The sequence below is a fragment of the Lampris incognitus genome, chromosome 4, assembly GCF_029633865.1.
Source record: "Lampris incognitus isolate fLamInc1 chromosome 4, fLamInc1.hap2, whole genome shotgun sequence".
Lineage (NCBI taxonomy): Eukaryota > Metazoa > Chordata > Actinopteri > Lampriformes > Lampridae > Lampris > Lampris incognitus.
Window position 1 is genome coordinate 51,160,304 of NC_079214.1, and position 15,925 is coordinate 51,176,228.

Genomic DNA, 15,925 nt, shown 5'->3' on the forward strand with positions numbered 1-15,925 from the left:
CAGCCTAAATAGGCCATCAATCTACAATCAGCTGCTTTGAACTGCCATGTAAATAAATGCGAGATGTGTCTGCTTCACTCTTCTCTGTAGTTCAGGTGGCTCAGGCCTGGACTGGCATCATGGATCCTACACAGATGAGGCGAGTGGCAAAAGATCGTGTGGAAATCCTCCAGGTGGATTCTGCAGCCACAACCATACAACTTCCCATTCTATACTCAATAGTGACTTATGTGACTATTCACAAAAAAAAGAAAAATTCCATTACAACTAAATAAAATAGATTGTTGTCTACTCTTTTAAGCAAACATGCATCCATTGATTCTTTATTCAGACTAGGATGTGCTTATGTTCATTGAAATGCAGATATATTGGACTATTTAATGATTTTTCTCAGTCATTATACTTGCATGTACAGTGTTCATCCAACCATCAATTCTCTATTTGTTTAGTCATTCATTCAGTCAGACATGATTTCATTCAAATTATTTTCCATCCTTCAATTTATCTATTCGTTCATCCTTCAGGTGTATCGTCTGTTGCAGCTTGTTCATAAACGAGACAAGGCCCAGATAGAGAGATTCGTCCGTCTGGGTGTTCCCAACCTTGTTAACCTGACAGAGCCCAGCGAAGGCAAGTCCGCTTTGCACCTGGCTGCCGCTGCCAATGACACATATATGGTCTCCTTTCTTCTCTCTCAGGTAAGTACTCAGTCGGTCAGTCATTTAGTCAGTCCATCAGACAGTCCCTCAGCAATGTATGTAATCATTAATCCACCCGACTGAATTTGACTCATTAAATTCATTTCAGTTAAAATAAGTCAGTCATTCATTCACTTAGTCAACCAACTATAAAAGTAGATGGCGTAATGTTCTATTGGGTTTGGCCTTACCTCCAGGGGGCCCACCCCAGTGTGCAGGACAAGAAGGGCCGGACCCCAGTGATGCTGGCTGCTGAACTGGGCCATGACACCACTGTTGCCCTGTTAGCTGAGAGCGATCCAGACATGGATATATTAGACAACGAAGGCAAAGGTATGGTACACAGATTCGCATAAACGTTCTTTGCATTGTTGGTGCAGCTCTAATGATTTTCACTCACATATGCAAACCTTTCTGTGAATGAGTCTGTGCTCTGTCCTCATCAGGACATCATTTCCTTTTAGTTTGGTTTATCTTCCCCTGTTGGCAGTTCCTTGTATAACATCAGTTTATGCATTTAAGCATGTGACCTTTGTATCATGTGTCTCAGTCAGGAAGTTGATTGTGAGTAGAACAGCCTCATGGTTTTTGTCTCCATTTGCCTTTTTCAAATCCGCTTCAATACGGTCCATGCCTTTGGGTAGCATTCTCATTTCACCCCTTCTCTGTCAATAAACTGACGCAAGACGATCCCAGTATCCAGTGATTGATGGGAGAAGGTGTTTAGCTGCTTGTCAGATTGCACAGGGTTACGTGCATGCAGGGCAAGATAGTGAAACGAGAGCTTTCTAGCAGGCTGGACAACAAATTTGAGCTGGTTTGAGTTACTGCTGCTACGTTACAGCTAAGAGAGAAGGCTACAACAGAGGCAGCACTAACACAAGTAATCTCATCCTTTACCTTATAATGGAAGACACACGAGCAACCACATTTGAAACCAGGTCTGTTGCCCCATGCTCTGGGAAAAGCTCAAGCAGTTCATCTATAAGTAAAGCAGCAGCCATTGTGCATGCCAAAGCAGAAGCAGCAAGAGCCTGTGTTTCCTTTGCTAAAAAAGAAATAAAAATGAAAGTAGAAAGGGCACGTATAGATGCATCACTAGATGTATTGATCACGGAGAAACAAGCAGCAGCTACCATTGCTGTGGCAGAAGTCATTGGGGCAGCCACAGACACCAATGAGGAAAAACGTAGCTGCAAAGTCGACCTCCCATTCAAGCCCAAAGACCCCAGTGAACGTACTTCAAAATATGTACTTCAGCATCCGAAATCTCACAATGCCGGAAATGTAACCCATCCGTGGTTATGAGTTAGGATATGGAACCTCAATGCCTCAACAAGATAGCACTGTTCTAGCTCCACACCACAACCAAGAGAATGATGACAACACTCCCCTCCAGAGTAACGACCCCACACACCAGCCAGTAAAAGTGGAAATTAGAACAGATCGGCCCTGTCCTGCTGAAGAGAGACAGGATGATGGTTGGATCAAGGCACTTAATGTAAACCAACCAGAAAGAGGGCTAAGAATGGTGTGGAAGGAACTGGAGCACTGCTATGGATTACCAGAGGCCATGGAGCGCGCACTCTTTGGGAGACTTGATGGGTTTCCCAGGATATCTGGTGGAGATTCTGGGAGTCTGGTAGAGCTGGGTGATCTGATGATGGAGGTTCTTTCTGCCAAAACTGAGGGAGATCTACCAGGCCTCACCTTTCTGGATACCTCACGCAGTGTCAACCCCATCACACAAAAATTGCCTTGCAGCCTACAGGAGAAATGGATGGGTGGAGACACCGAATACAGATAATGGGGTAGAGTGCCATTTCCACCATTCTCCTTTTTTGTGGACTTTGTCTGCTGCCAGGCAATGACTGGGAATGGCCCTAGGTTTGACATCGCCATGTTCAGCATTGCCCTGTCTGGCTCAGAGAAACCTGTCCTCCAGCACGGCAATCGGAGAACATCTATTTCAGTCCATGAAGCTGAGGCGTGTTCCCACTCCAACGCTGAGAGGACCGAAGGTGGGACTGAGGAGCCTGGCGGGCAATGGCCTATGCATGGGAGGCCTCACCCTCTCTGGGGATGTCACGGTTTCAGAGAGAAATCTCTTGAAGATCAAGGAGCCTCCCTTGGGAAAGGTGGAATCTGCTGCAGATGTTGCGTATCGGCATCACATCTTACCGGACACTACAAGACAGGTGTCAAATGCTCAGAGTGTGGGAGTGAAGGTCACAACACAGCCTTACATCTTGGACCTCCACCCTGGATCACAAAGAGTACAGACGGAATAGGTTGTCACCGTGCTGTGCTGTGCTGTGTTTAGGCGGCCCAGTGGCACAGTGGTTAGCATGGTTGCCTCACAGCAAGAAGGCTCTGGGTTCGAGCCCGGGGTAGTCCAACCTTGGAGTTTGTCCTGGGTCATCCTGTGTGTGGAATTTGTATGTTCTCTCCGTGTCTGCGTGGGTTTCCTCTGGGTGCTCCGGTTTCCTTCCACGATCCAAAGACATGTAGGTCAGGTGAATCGACCATACTAAATTGTCCCTCTGTGTGTGTGTGTGTGTGTGTGTGTGTGTGTGTGTGTGTGTGTGTGTGTGTGTGTGTGTGTGATGGCCTGGCGGCCTGTCCAGGGTGCCCCCCCCCCCGCCCAGTGACTGTTGGGATAGGTTCCAGCATCCCTCTGACCCTGAGAGCAGGATAAGCGGTTTGGATAATGAATGGATGGATGGATGGAATAGGTTGTATCTATATGATGACTACCTACAAAGAAAATATCCTTTAGGAATCCATTTTATGTCAAGTATTTCATACGTGTCTCTCTTTGAATGTATTTGTTCACGTTTGTCTGTGTACATGGGTTCATATGTGTGTGTCAGATGAAATCTGTGTATTTATACTCCCCAGGAGTGCTGTTTTACTGCATCTCTCCTACCAAACGTCGCTGCCTGCAGGTGGCACTCAACAGCAAAACCAACGTCAACAATGTGTCTCTGGCAGGGATGCCTCTGTTCCTGTTGGCCTGCCAAAATGCTCGCGAGTGTAGCAGCATGTGTCTCAGCATACTGGAGAGGGGAGCCAATCCCAATGCTGTTGATGAGGTGAGAACATGGCACATCACAAGATTCTTGTTACAAAATGACATATCTCGTATCATCTCATCTTATCATCAGCTGCTTCTCCGGGGTCGGGTTGCGGTAGCAGCAAGCTAAGTAGGGCACTCTAGAGTCCAGACATCCCTCTCCCCAGCAACTCCATCCAGCTCCTCCTGGGGGATCTCAAGATGTTCCCAGGCCAAATTGGTCGTGTAGTCCCTCCAGCGAGTTCTGGGTCTACCTGGGGTCTCCTCTCAGTTGGACATGCCCGGAAATCCTCCAAAGAATGGTGCCCAGGAGGCATCCTAATCAGATGCCCGAACCACCTCAACTGGCTCCTTTCAACGCGAAGGAGCAGCAGCTCTACTCTGAGCTCCTTCCGGATGTCCGAGCTCCTCACCCTATCTCTAAGGCTTAGCCCAGACATCCTATGGAGGAAATTCATTTCAGCCGCTTGTATCCGTGATCTCACCCTTTCGGTCACTACCCAAAGCTCATGACCATAGGTGAGGGTTGGAACGAAGATTGACTGATAAATTGAGAGCTTTTCCTCCCAGCTCAGCTCCTTCTTCACCACAATGGTCCAGTACAACATTCGCATTACTGCTGATGCTGCACCAATCTGCCTGTCCATCTCCCACTCCATCCTAACTCTCTCGTGAACAAGACCCCAAGATACCCCAAGATATACCACTTCAAGTGACATATCTACCATTTGAAAAAGTGGAATTTGTTCCTGCCATACAATCAGTAGCATTTACTATGGCATTTTCAAAAGATGGGAAGTAAGCTTTTAAAATAAAATGTTTACAGCGTTGGTCCTCTATAATTTTGTAGTATTTAGATATATTGTCCTCTTAAATATAAATGTAACATTTTGGAAATGAACTTTGGGACTAAAGGTTAACAGACGTTCGGCTCTTTGATGGCCTGGCGGCCTGTCCAGGGTGTCTCCCCACCTGCCGCCCAATGACTGCTGGGATAAGCTCCAGCATCCCCGCGACCCTGAGAGCAGGATAAGCGGTTTGCATAATGGATGGATGGAAAATATTATAAATTAATGATAATATACTTCTGCTGCTACCGCTTTGAATGATTATAATTGTCATAAGAATTAGAACCTTAAAACCTGAACAAAACAGTAGCATTGCTCTATAGGATGATGTAAAGTACAGTAACTAGAGCAGTTATTTATTTTATGATGCTGGTTGCTCAGGAAATGCCTGTGACAGGCAACTAATGTTGTTTCAGTGTGGCTGACATGGCTCAGGAGGTAGAGCGGGTCTAGTAATTGGAAGGTTCGATCCCTGGCTCCTCCAGAGAGTGTGTCGAAGTGTCCATGAGCAGTACACTGAACCCCTAACTGCTCCTGATGAGCAGGTTGGCGCCTTGCATGGCAGCCTCCACCATCAGAAGAAGAAAAGAGAAGAATACTCTTTATTAGTCATTTTGTACATGCATACAAATGAAATGTACTCTCTGCATTTAACCCATCCTAGCTGTGTAGCTAAGAGCAGTGGGGACCAACTTGTTATTTCTTCCTATTGCCTTGGTCAGGGGCACAGACAGAAGTATTAACCCTAACATGCATGTGTTTTTTGACTTTTTTTTTGTCTTTTTTTTCAGTGTAAGAATGCATGGGTGAATGTGAGGCACACATTGTTAAGTGCTTTGAGTGGTCGGTAGACTAGAAAAGCACTATATGAACGCAGTTCATTTACCATCTTTTTTCTTTCTTTTTTTTAATCAAAAAAATTCTGCCATTCTGTCCTCCCAGAGAACGGGTGTTACAGCTCTGATGGAGGCATGCAGGGCCGGGGCTGTGGACCTGGTCAGGGCCATTCTACAGCTGAGAGGAAACCCCAATGCCCAGGATAAAGAGATGATGAGTGCTGCCCATATGGCAGCTGAAGGAGGCTTCTTTGAGGTAGGACAGGAACCTACATAACCACTGACCCACCTCCCATACCCGCTCTATGCTGTTTTTTATTATTTTTTTCATTTGTCTCTACCTCCATCTGTCCATGTGAGTCTCTTCATCCCTTCATTCATCCATCTTCTAGTACATCTCTGGTTACAGTCCCCCACTCTTCCTCCATAGGTGATAGTGTTGTTGTCTGCATATGGAGCAGACCTCGGCATGGTGTCACTGAACCTCACTAATGCTCTCCACCTTGCTGCAGCTGGAGGCTTTGCAAAATGCTGCAGGTTCTTGGCTCAACGAGGTGGGTGGATGAGTTCTCACTACACGTGTTTTTGGGGCACCGGTCGTCTCCAAAAATGTCTTAACCTGCAGTTTCCTCATTTCATTTCACACCAAGGCAAAGACTTGGAACTAAAATTGTACCAGAAACCATAACACTTCACCTAAATCCTCTTATTAATGCAGATACGCATTATTTTTTTCGAGTATAGCAGCTCATTCATAACCCAGTGTAGTGTCATCAGAGACAAATAATGCTAACTAAATTGGTCAGTAGGAATTAGTCACACAGTGGCTGATTCAAAGTTTGCAGGACCTGCGCTTTTACCCACTGAATGCACAGGTTTGCATCGAAAAACATCATGTTGGTGACGTGCGAGTGTGTTTGTGAGATTTGGACTGGTCAGGTTTATGCAAAGAAAATATATTGCGGGCGTCCGGGTAGCATAGTGGTCTGTTCCATTGCCTACCAACACGGTGATCACTGGTTCGAATCCCCGTGTTACCTCCGGCTTGGTCGGGCGTCCCTACAGACACAAAGGAGGGTCAGGGGGCCCGTTGAGGGGGAGGGGGGACTGGGGGAAATAGCATGATCCTCCCATGTGCTACGTCCCCCCAGTGAAACTCCTCACTATCAGGTGAAAAGAAGTGGCTGGTGACTCCACGTGTATCAAAGGAAGCATATGGTAGTCTGCAGCCCTCCCCGGATCGGTAGAGGGGGTGGAGCAGCGACCGGGACAGCTCGGAAGAGTGAGGTAATGGACCAAGTACAATTGGGGAGGAAAAAAAAAATATATATGAATGTATTGCCATCTGCGTTATATGCACTATGAATTTTACTTGGTGATAGTACAATTAAGAATGCAAAAAAAATACTGTCTTAAAATAAAAATAAGAATGTGATATATGTGTGTGTAAAAAATATAAACAGTAAAAGTAAAGTAAATGTACTATTCTTTATACAAATAGTAATATGTATGTGTGTGTGTGTGTGTGTGTGTGTGTGTGTGTGTGTGTGTGTGTGTGTGTGTGTGTGTGTGTGTGTGTGTGTGTAGCTGTTGGGGGGGCAGTGGGCCTGTTGATTAGTCTGACTGCAACAGGAAGAAGCTGTCTTTGTGGCGTGAGGTTTTGGTCCTGATGGACTCCAGCCTCTTGCCATAGGGCAGAGTCTCAAAAAGGTTGTGTCCAGGATGGAAGGGGTATCTAGATTATCAGTATAAATCAATTTGCAGTTAACGTCCTAAGCTACCTGAGCTAATTTCATTTGGATAATTTATCCTAACCAATGCTGACCTACCTGAGCAGCCAATATGTTCAGGGTTTCAGCCCACACTTGCAATCAACAAAACAAATGTGCAGTGTACCTGCTTCAGATGTGCTGATCAGATGCAATGATTTATTTTGCTCCCATTACATGCGGAGCACACACGGCACCTGCAGTTTAGAGCAACACGCGACGTCAACATTTCCCCAAGCTTGGACAATTCTTGTTTCCATTGTAGGGTTAGTTCCTTTATAGCCTATTAATAGATCATTTTTCTGAGTTTCAACAATATGCCTAAAAAGCTTACTAAGCAAAGATCCAATCTGGCAGCCCAAGACTGTGGTATAGTCTACCATTTATGTAAGCCTACACAACTAAATCTATGAGCAGGGGAAAAAAAAGATTATAGCATTTTCTAAAAACCGGGTTTGAAATCACAGGTCGTACCCCGGTTTTCCGTTTGACAACCGTGGGTTCGGATGCAGGAGGAACCGTTAAAGCTGCAGACAGGTTCAGGTGGCTCCAGAGCTGACCCGCGTATTACTTGTATAAATGCCCAATGGGAAGATTTAACGATAAGCCTGAGAATGGGTGAGGTGGACCCAATGATTTTATCATTGTAAGTGCTGTGGGGGTAAAACCTGTTCCACTGGTAGTCGACATATGACCTGCTGCTGGTTTCAATCCCCAGGCCAATCATAAAAATCTGGATGCTTAAAGTAAAAAAAGAAAAAAAGGCTATCTAATTCAGCAACTTTCACTGAGGTGTCCTCGCGCAAGACATTTAACCCCAGTTCCTCATTGTCCCTGCCCATCCATCCATTATCCAAACCACTTATCCTGCTCTCAGGGTCACGGGGATGCTGGATCATTGTCCCTGTGGCACACAAAAAGACTACTTCTAATGGGTGGCTCCCTGGATGGTGGGAATATGTGTAACAGTGTAAATGTAAAGCAAGACCATGCTGAGAAAGAGCATGCATTCTCAGCAAACCTTCCTAAGATAAATGATGGGGGTCCATGTCTTCTACTCTCCTGGGTAGGCTGTAATGCTAAGCAGAGGAACTCGGAGGGTCTGCTGCCTCGTCAAATAGCCAAGGACAAGGCCACTATCAAAGAACTGAAGAAGGCTGAGCGTCTGCAGGGAAATCTGTCAAATCCCGACACTGTGGACCCAAACGAGCCCTGGAGGCTGTTGCTCCATGACTGGTCCTGTGAGCACCAGGAGGCCTTGCGTCGTGCCATGGAGTTACTGGAGGAGGCAGAAGGTCCGTTGGATACCATCACCAAGGACACATTTATCACAGCCATGAAGGATAACAATGTGCCTGTTAATGATGACCAGCTCCAAATAGTAAGACCTCTCTTTCAGTTATTTTCTTGTTTTCATGAATTGTTTTCACCTTGTAAGATGTATAAATCTGTTTACTTTTTCATTTTATTTTTCTGTAAGCTACAACATGCAATTACAAGGAGTCTCTTTGGTCATTTATCCTGATTATATCACACATTTTGACTTCAGACAGTCATTGCACAATTAAATTAGAGTATTGTAACACAAAACAAATATGTCTCTCAACCAACTAGCATGTAAACTATTCTGTATTCTGAAAAAAGAGCGCGGTTTGATTTTTCTGCACAGTTATTTGTAGAGATGTAGCTAGACTGCACTTTGGTAACTACATAGAACGTCTTCAGCATTGAAAGCTACACAGAGAGTAAGTAAGTTAGATATTATGCATGCCTTGTTTCAAAAGTAATATCATCTGTTTCTCTATGAAGCAGTAATTTGTTGCACCATTTGTCAAATTGGAGGTCAACTCTTCAAATTGTGTGAACACATGCATGCTTTCGCATAGCTAGTCACTAGTTATGTGAAAAGCAATTCAGAGGATAGGCATCAGATGCAGATTTTATTCAAATTCAGTCTGATATTTACTGGAGATGATAACAAGGCTAACCTCGTTTTTTTTCACCTGCAACTTAACTTTATGCTAAGCCTATGGGGTAAGTTGTCCCCATAGCTTATGACTACTACTGCTGCTGCTCTCAGCTGCTCCCGTTAAAGGTCACCACAGCAGATCATCCGTTTCCATTACTTCCTGTCCTCTGCATCTTCCTCTGTCACACCAGCCACCTGCATGTCCTCTTTCAGCACATCCATAAACCTCCTCTTTGGCCTTCCTCTTTTCCTCTTCCCTGGCAGCTCCATATTTAGCATCCTTCTCCCAATATACCCAGCATCTCTCCTCCACACATGTCCAAACCACCTCAATCTTGCCTCGCTTGCTTTGTCTCCAAACCGTCCAACCTGAGCTGTCCCTCTAATGCACTCGTTAATAATCCTGCCCTTCTTCATCAATCCCAGTGAAAATCTTAGCATCTTCAACTCTGCCACCTCCAGCTCCCCCTCCTGTTTTTTCATCAGTGCCACTGTCTCCAGACCATATAACATAGCTGGTCTCACAACCATCTTGTCAACCTTCCCTTTAACTCTTGCTGGTACCCTTCTGTCGCAAATCACTCCTGACACTCTTCTCCACCCACTCCACCCTGCCTGCACTCTCTTCTTCACCACTCTCTCTCTCTCTCTCTCTCTCTCTCTCTCTCTCTTTCTATATCTTTTTTTTTTTTACAAGTTAGGTTGGGCAGAATTGTTCTGTGAGTATGGTTCAGTTTAGTTACATTGTATCCTATGTATTGGTCAATGCCGAAATTGAAATCAATTTTTTTGCTTTATCTACACTTTACTTCTGTAAAAAGTAATGACATTACCACATTACAATTCCCTATTGGTGGACAGTAAAGGGTTAACAAATGGGTTATTAATAAATTTGACAACTGTTATAATTTTCTCTATACTTAGAACATCCTTGTGTTGTTTTTTTTTTTTTTTGTGTAAATCATCCAAAAGAATGACTTACATGGCTGTTGGTGGTCCTTACCCATGGCTTATTCATTCCTTCATATATCCATACATCCATCCAGCCAGCCATTCATCCATCCAGCCATTCATCCATCCATCGATGCTTTTAACTGCTCTCCCTAAAGCTAAAGCTTTGCTCATGTTTATTGTACAGATCATCCAGGAGCACGACAAGAGCCGTGAAGGTTTGATTAATATCACAGACTTCTTCAAGGGAGTCCACTTTCTGCAGAAGGCCTACACCCTCCCATCCTATGCTCCTAAAATGAAGAAGGTGGGTAAAGGAAGGAAGGCGGCAAAGAAGGGGAAATTTGTCCTCCCCATGCCCATCTGTGTGCTCCCCCCAGCACTCAACCTCCGACGCCCAGACGGCGGCCCGCCCCAGTTCATGATCGAGAGTTACCAGCTGTACACTGACAAAAGGCGCTTTGACCGGGACCATCCGCCATGCCACGCCATGCAGGATGACTCACCTTGGTATATAGAAGAGCCTGAAAAGGTATGTACCATGACTGGTAATGGTTGCTTTCACATTAGTTGCTCTTACCCTTATTACTAATGCTTTTAGTGGTAGAAAGAGAAGTAGTTCAAGTTATCATGGTAATTGTAGTAGCAACAATGGTATTAAGTAAAAGGCATTTGAATTGTAGTAGTATTAGATGTATATGTTGGTTCTATATTCAAAAATTATCGGGACAGGTGTTTGTCAGCATCAGCAACTGTGTGAGAAAAGCTGACATGGAGTCCCTGAGCTTGGCCTTCAGTCAGGGAGTACCAGTGGATATTAAAGATCGCTACTACAAAACACCACTCATGATCGCCTGCAGCAGCGCAAACCTGGAGGTGGCCAAGTTTCTCATCAACCTGGGGTGAGAACACTGTTAGCTCACAGAAGACTAGGGTCACATAGCTGCATCCTTTGTTGGAAAGGCAGACATGCGTATAGAGAGGATGTGTGTGTGCATGAATACATTTGGTACAGCTGTCATACATATGCAGGTACAAATATGTAAACATATATAAGCACATACCAATGTGTATAATAGTGCAATGTGTGAAGAGTATGTGTAAACTGTTTGTACATGCAAATACATTAATTGTCCATACCTGTGTAATCAATTTCATGGTCATGGGGAGGCTGGAGCCTATCCCAGCAGACAGTGGGCAGAAGGCAGAGGGACACCCTGGACAGGTCTCCAATCCCCTATTACAGTGCCAACACACAAAGCCACTTACATGCCATTCACACCTATGGGCAATTTAGAGGCACCTAACTTGCATGCCTTTTGATTGTGGGAGGAAACCAGAGTACTTATAGGAAACTCACACAAACAAGGGGAGACTATGTAAGCTCAACACAGATAGGCTGGAATCCAATCCAGGACCCTCTTGCTGTGAGGCAACAGTGCTAAACACCAAGCTACCATGACAGCCTCATATATAAATATGATATATATTGTACATGCATACAACCCACATACAAAATATGTGGGCATAAATTTATTAATTCTCTTTGTGGGATCAATTCAATAATTTATTCATACATTAGTTTCTTGATTACTGATCAGTGTCATGTACCTCTGCTCTTTACCAAAGTGCTGATGTGAACGAATGTGACCAGTTTAACTGGACACCACTTCACCACGCCTGCTACGCAGGCCAGGTGGATATCATTGAGCTGCTGGTGAATTCTGGGGCGCAGGTGAACGCAGTGACTATGAATGGAGCCACCCCACTCATGAGGGCCATCCAGAGTTGCAGGCTTTCCTGTGTGGACTACCTGATCAAAGCTGGCAGCGATGTACATGCCAAGAACAAGATGGGTATCAGCTGCTACAGAAACATAGAAAGAAGCGAAGCTGGAGAGGAAACACCTATATAGCTACATGTAGAGAATACATTTTCCCAGGAATTTAGCAAATATAATCTGATTGGAAATTTTACATTTAATTGTCTCAGTCCAATTGACTCATAATTGGGCAACACAATTATTAGCTTGTACCTACCGTTGTGCTGCTCTTTTACCAAGATTGCAGATCCAGGGATTAGCTTACGTTGATGTGTTATTTGTAATGGAAGCTAGACAAAAGAGCTGTCAAAAAGTGTAGAATATAGATGGTTATTCCTTTTTTCTGACTTCAGAGCAGAACAGCTTGGATATTGCCAGAACCTACGGTGACAAGAGGATTGCTGATCTGGTCCATAACAAGTTTGACAGCCTGCCTAAGCTCAAGGAGCAGAAGGGGAAAGGTGCAGGGAAGGTGAACAAATCAAAACCTGCCAAAGCCATAGCCTCTGCCTCTCTCAGCACCAAAGTATGAAATTATTTTTATTATTATTATAGTCAGAAGCAGTGATTAAGGGATATAAGACCATTTGGAGAAATAGCGTGTAGAGATGGGTCACAAATCAGTTGACACTTCTATCAGGATAGACATTAGCCAATGTAATAGATACTTACAGGGATGAATGGTTCATTGGTAATGAAGTGGAAAGACATAATTTTAACTATTTAGCCCCAGAGGATTTGTATGATATGTTGTGGAAACTCAGTGTATCTACGGATGAGGAGATACATTTTACTGAAGTCACTGCCAGTAAGGTGCAGTAAGGTGTAGAGGAGTGGAGAGGAGTGACCATCTGAAGTACTGCAGTCAACAAAGATGTGAACAACTCCAGGGGTCTTCTGAAAACTTCACCTCCATATCATGAGAAAACCAAAGCCCACCTGAAGCACAGGGTGTATCTTGGCGGATTGGGCACCAAAAACCAGATGATGTCAAAACTTAGTACTGAGCAGAATAGTACAAAAACAACAAATATAGAAATGACATGTGACAAAAATGAGGAAAAAGTAAAATTTGGAGGACGTGATAAGGGAGAGTGTGTGCACGTGTGTACTCAGAGTACACTGTGTATGTGTATGTGTGTGTGTGCATGCATGTGCATGCTTGTGCATGTGTGTGTTCACATGTGTCTCGCATTTGTATGTAGGAACAGGAGACTGAAGTTCCATGTCTGCCTCCATCGAACCTGAACCTGAAAGGCTCCCTGAGAGAGAACATCATATTCCTCAACACACACATCACCAGCACAACTGCCAACAAGCACGACGTCAGCTATGTGCCGAGAACAGTAAGGAACTCTCTCCCTCTGTCTCTCTGACTGCCAAAAACAAAAACAACTCACTCTGCCTCTCCTTTTTTTCTCTTTATATGGATATCAGCTATATGGCATGAAAAATAGGCATCTGTCAGAGGGCGGGAGGGACTGTCTTGACTGTGTAGGCGAGCACCCGTGTTCTACAGTATGTCTGCAAGATGGTATTTGCATGTTTCTAGAACAGTGGCCAGTTGATCTTGACTTCTTCTGGGGGTTTTAGAGATCCAGGTTAGGCTCATTAGCTGTCCACTGATGGACAAGTGATGTTGGTGGTAGTAATACTGTTAGTAGTGTTGGCATTGTAACTAAATTGTCTTGTTTTCAATTAATCATCAAACAGCAAATATCCAGTGCTACCATTGCCCTGTTGATTTTGGAGTTTTTTGTTTTTTTAACACCAGTCGACATGCTGCTAGATCAGCATTTGACATGATGTCCCTGGGCTGTCAGGGGTAGGGAAGGTTAGCCTGAGGTCAACATATCAAATTGCATATTAAATTATCAATCACTTGCAAAAATGAGGACATGTTACCTGTGATAGATAGATAGTTTATTTTCCTTAAAAGAGGATATCTTAAAGGGCATCTGGGTAGCATAGCAGTCTATTCCATTGCCTATCAGTATTGGGATCGCCAGATTGAATCCCCGTGTTACCTCCGGCTTGGTCGGGCATCCCTACAGACACAACTGTCCGTGTCTGCGGATGGGAGCCCGGATGTGTGTATGTGTCCTGGTCGCTGCACTAGCGCCTCCTCTGGTCAGTCGGGGCGCCTGTTTAGGGTGGAGTGGGGACTGGGGGGAATAGCATGATCCTCACACGTGCTATGTCCCCCTGGTGAAACTCCTCACTGTCAAGTGAAAAGCGGCTGGCGACTCCACATGTGTCGGAGGAGGCATGTGGTAATCTGCAGCCCTCCCCGGATCGGTAGAGAGGGTGGAGCAGTGACCGGAATGGCTCGGAAGAGTGGAGTAATTGACTGGATACAATTGGGGAGAAAAAGGGGGAAAATTCCAAAAAAAAAAAAAGGATATTTGGTTTCACCTTTTGCACAGAGAAATGGGTCAGAAGTCAGCTGGCATACAATCTTCATAATTGTGCTGCATTTAAAGACCTCTTCCAACAGCTTATTCCCCCTCGTCCTACCCCTTTTTCTTCCATGAATAGTTTTTTTTTTTATGGTCTGCGCTCTGTGACATTTGTGAGTCGGAAACCATGTGACCCACGAGGACCGCTAATTTGAATTCTCAGTTGGTGACTTACAAATATACAAATATGAAAAATGTTGGGCAACACATGCAAATTCAAGGTTTGTGCAGTAGCAACAGCAACTACAGTTACAGTGGTTAAGTTTAGGGTTAGTGTTAGGTAATGAGGCCGCCATACAACAGTTCAGCAATCTTTGTCTAATGACGTGGTTTCTGAGAGAAAGTCTGTATGAAAAGTGGATTTTTATTATAGATGTGTATGTTTGTACTTTATCATACTTAAATAGCAACATTGCCTTTGAATGTTGACCACTTGATTTTCCCTGGTCGGGGTCTTTAACAATACTCATTACATTTTACTAGGTCTTACCTGAGAAACATATTCACTACTTTCTTGGCCCCTATGCTTTCTGTCTTTTCTCTCTCGCTCTGTCTCCCATTTTTCTTTTCTTCTCTTTTCCTTCTCACTCTTTATTCATCTTATCGCTCCTGTCTCTCCCTTTACATTCTTTTCCTCTCATTCGTTGGTTCTTCCTCTCTTTCTGTCGGCCTGTACACAGATTTGGGGTAGGAAGCTGATGGGTAATGCTCAGATGGCTGCCAGGAGGAAGGAGAGCAGCCAGCATGGATCCCGTATGTTGGACTTGGATGACTCCACGATGCCTTTGCCCGACAGCATGCTGGAGATGTCTCAGGACCTGGTTAGGGTGGAGGACTAGAGAGGGAATTAAAACAAAGAATAAGAAAAAAGACCAAAGAACAATAAAAAAGGTACTACTCTCGCAAAACAGTCGTGCTCACATTGTGTAGCTAACTTGCCAGTGTCTATCAATTGATAGCTCTAACATAAGAATTAATTTCACCATACCCTCTTTTGACATCAGCCAAATATTTAAACCTCTTTTTGCATGTCACCTTAGATTTTTTTTTTTTGTTGAGATACAGGCACACTTCCAAAGGTGATGTTCTGTTGAGACACAGATGCATGTGCCAAACTATTGAAATCATAGAAAAGAAGTTATTTGTTCATGACACATTAGGTTTTATATCCCTGTGTTTCCACTACCACTGCCTTGGGGAGATGGCCTATACGATTAAATAGATAGGATGATGATGCTGATGATAGAAATAATAGTAATTGTAATATTAGCTATTAATGATAGGGTTGTTGCTATATTCCTTTAATGGAATACTGACACACAGAGCATGCAGTACCATTAAGCCTAGCGCAGCATCAGGATGTGAAGGACGGGCACAGGTAGTGAGCCAAATACATCAAAAATATCTGTTTTCCACATGAACTTTAAGAAAAACAGAAAATGTGGATGAGGCCTTATGTGTACTTTGTGAAAAGAAATTTGCAATGAAAGGTAGAAA

The 15,925-nt window shown here is 44.2% G+C and overlaps 1 protein-coding gene across 1 annotated transcript; it reads left to right on the forward strand.

Moving 5' to 3' along the window:
- The first annotated feature begins 119 nt into the window (after positions 1 to 119).
- On the forward strand, positions 120 to 15,267 carry LOC130112064 (ankyrin repeat and EF-hand domain-containing protein 1-like). Its single transcript, XM_056279366.1, has 13 exons — positions 120 to 173; positions 525 to 698; positions 896 to 1,031; positions 3,600 to 3,793; positions 5,565 to 5,714; positions 5,889 to 6,012; positions 8,298 to 8,608; positions 10,335 to 10,679; positions 10,880 to 11,049; positions 11,777 to 12,003; positions 12,323 to 12,495; positions 13,175 to 13,315; positions 15,109 to 15,267. The coding sequence occupies exons 1-13, from the start codon at positions 120 to 122 to the stop codon at positions 15,265 to 15,267; spliced, it is 2,358 nt and encodes a 785-aa protein (XP_056135341.1).
- The last annotated feature ends 658 nt before the right edge of the window (positions 15,268 to 15,925 follow it).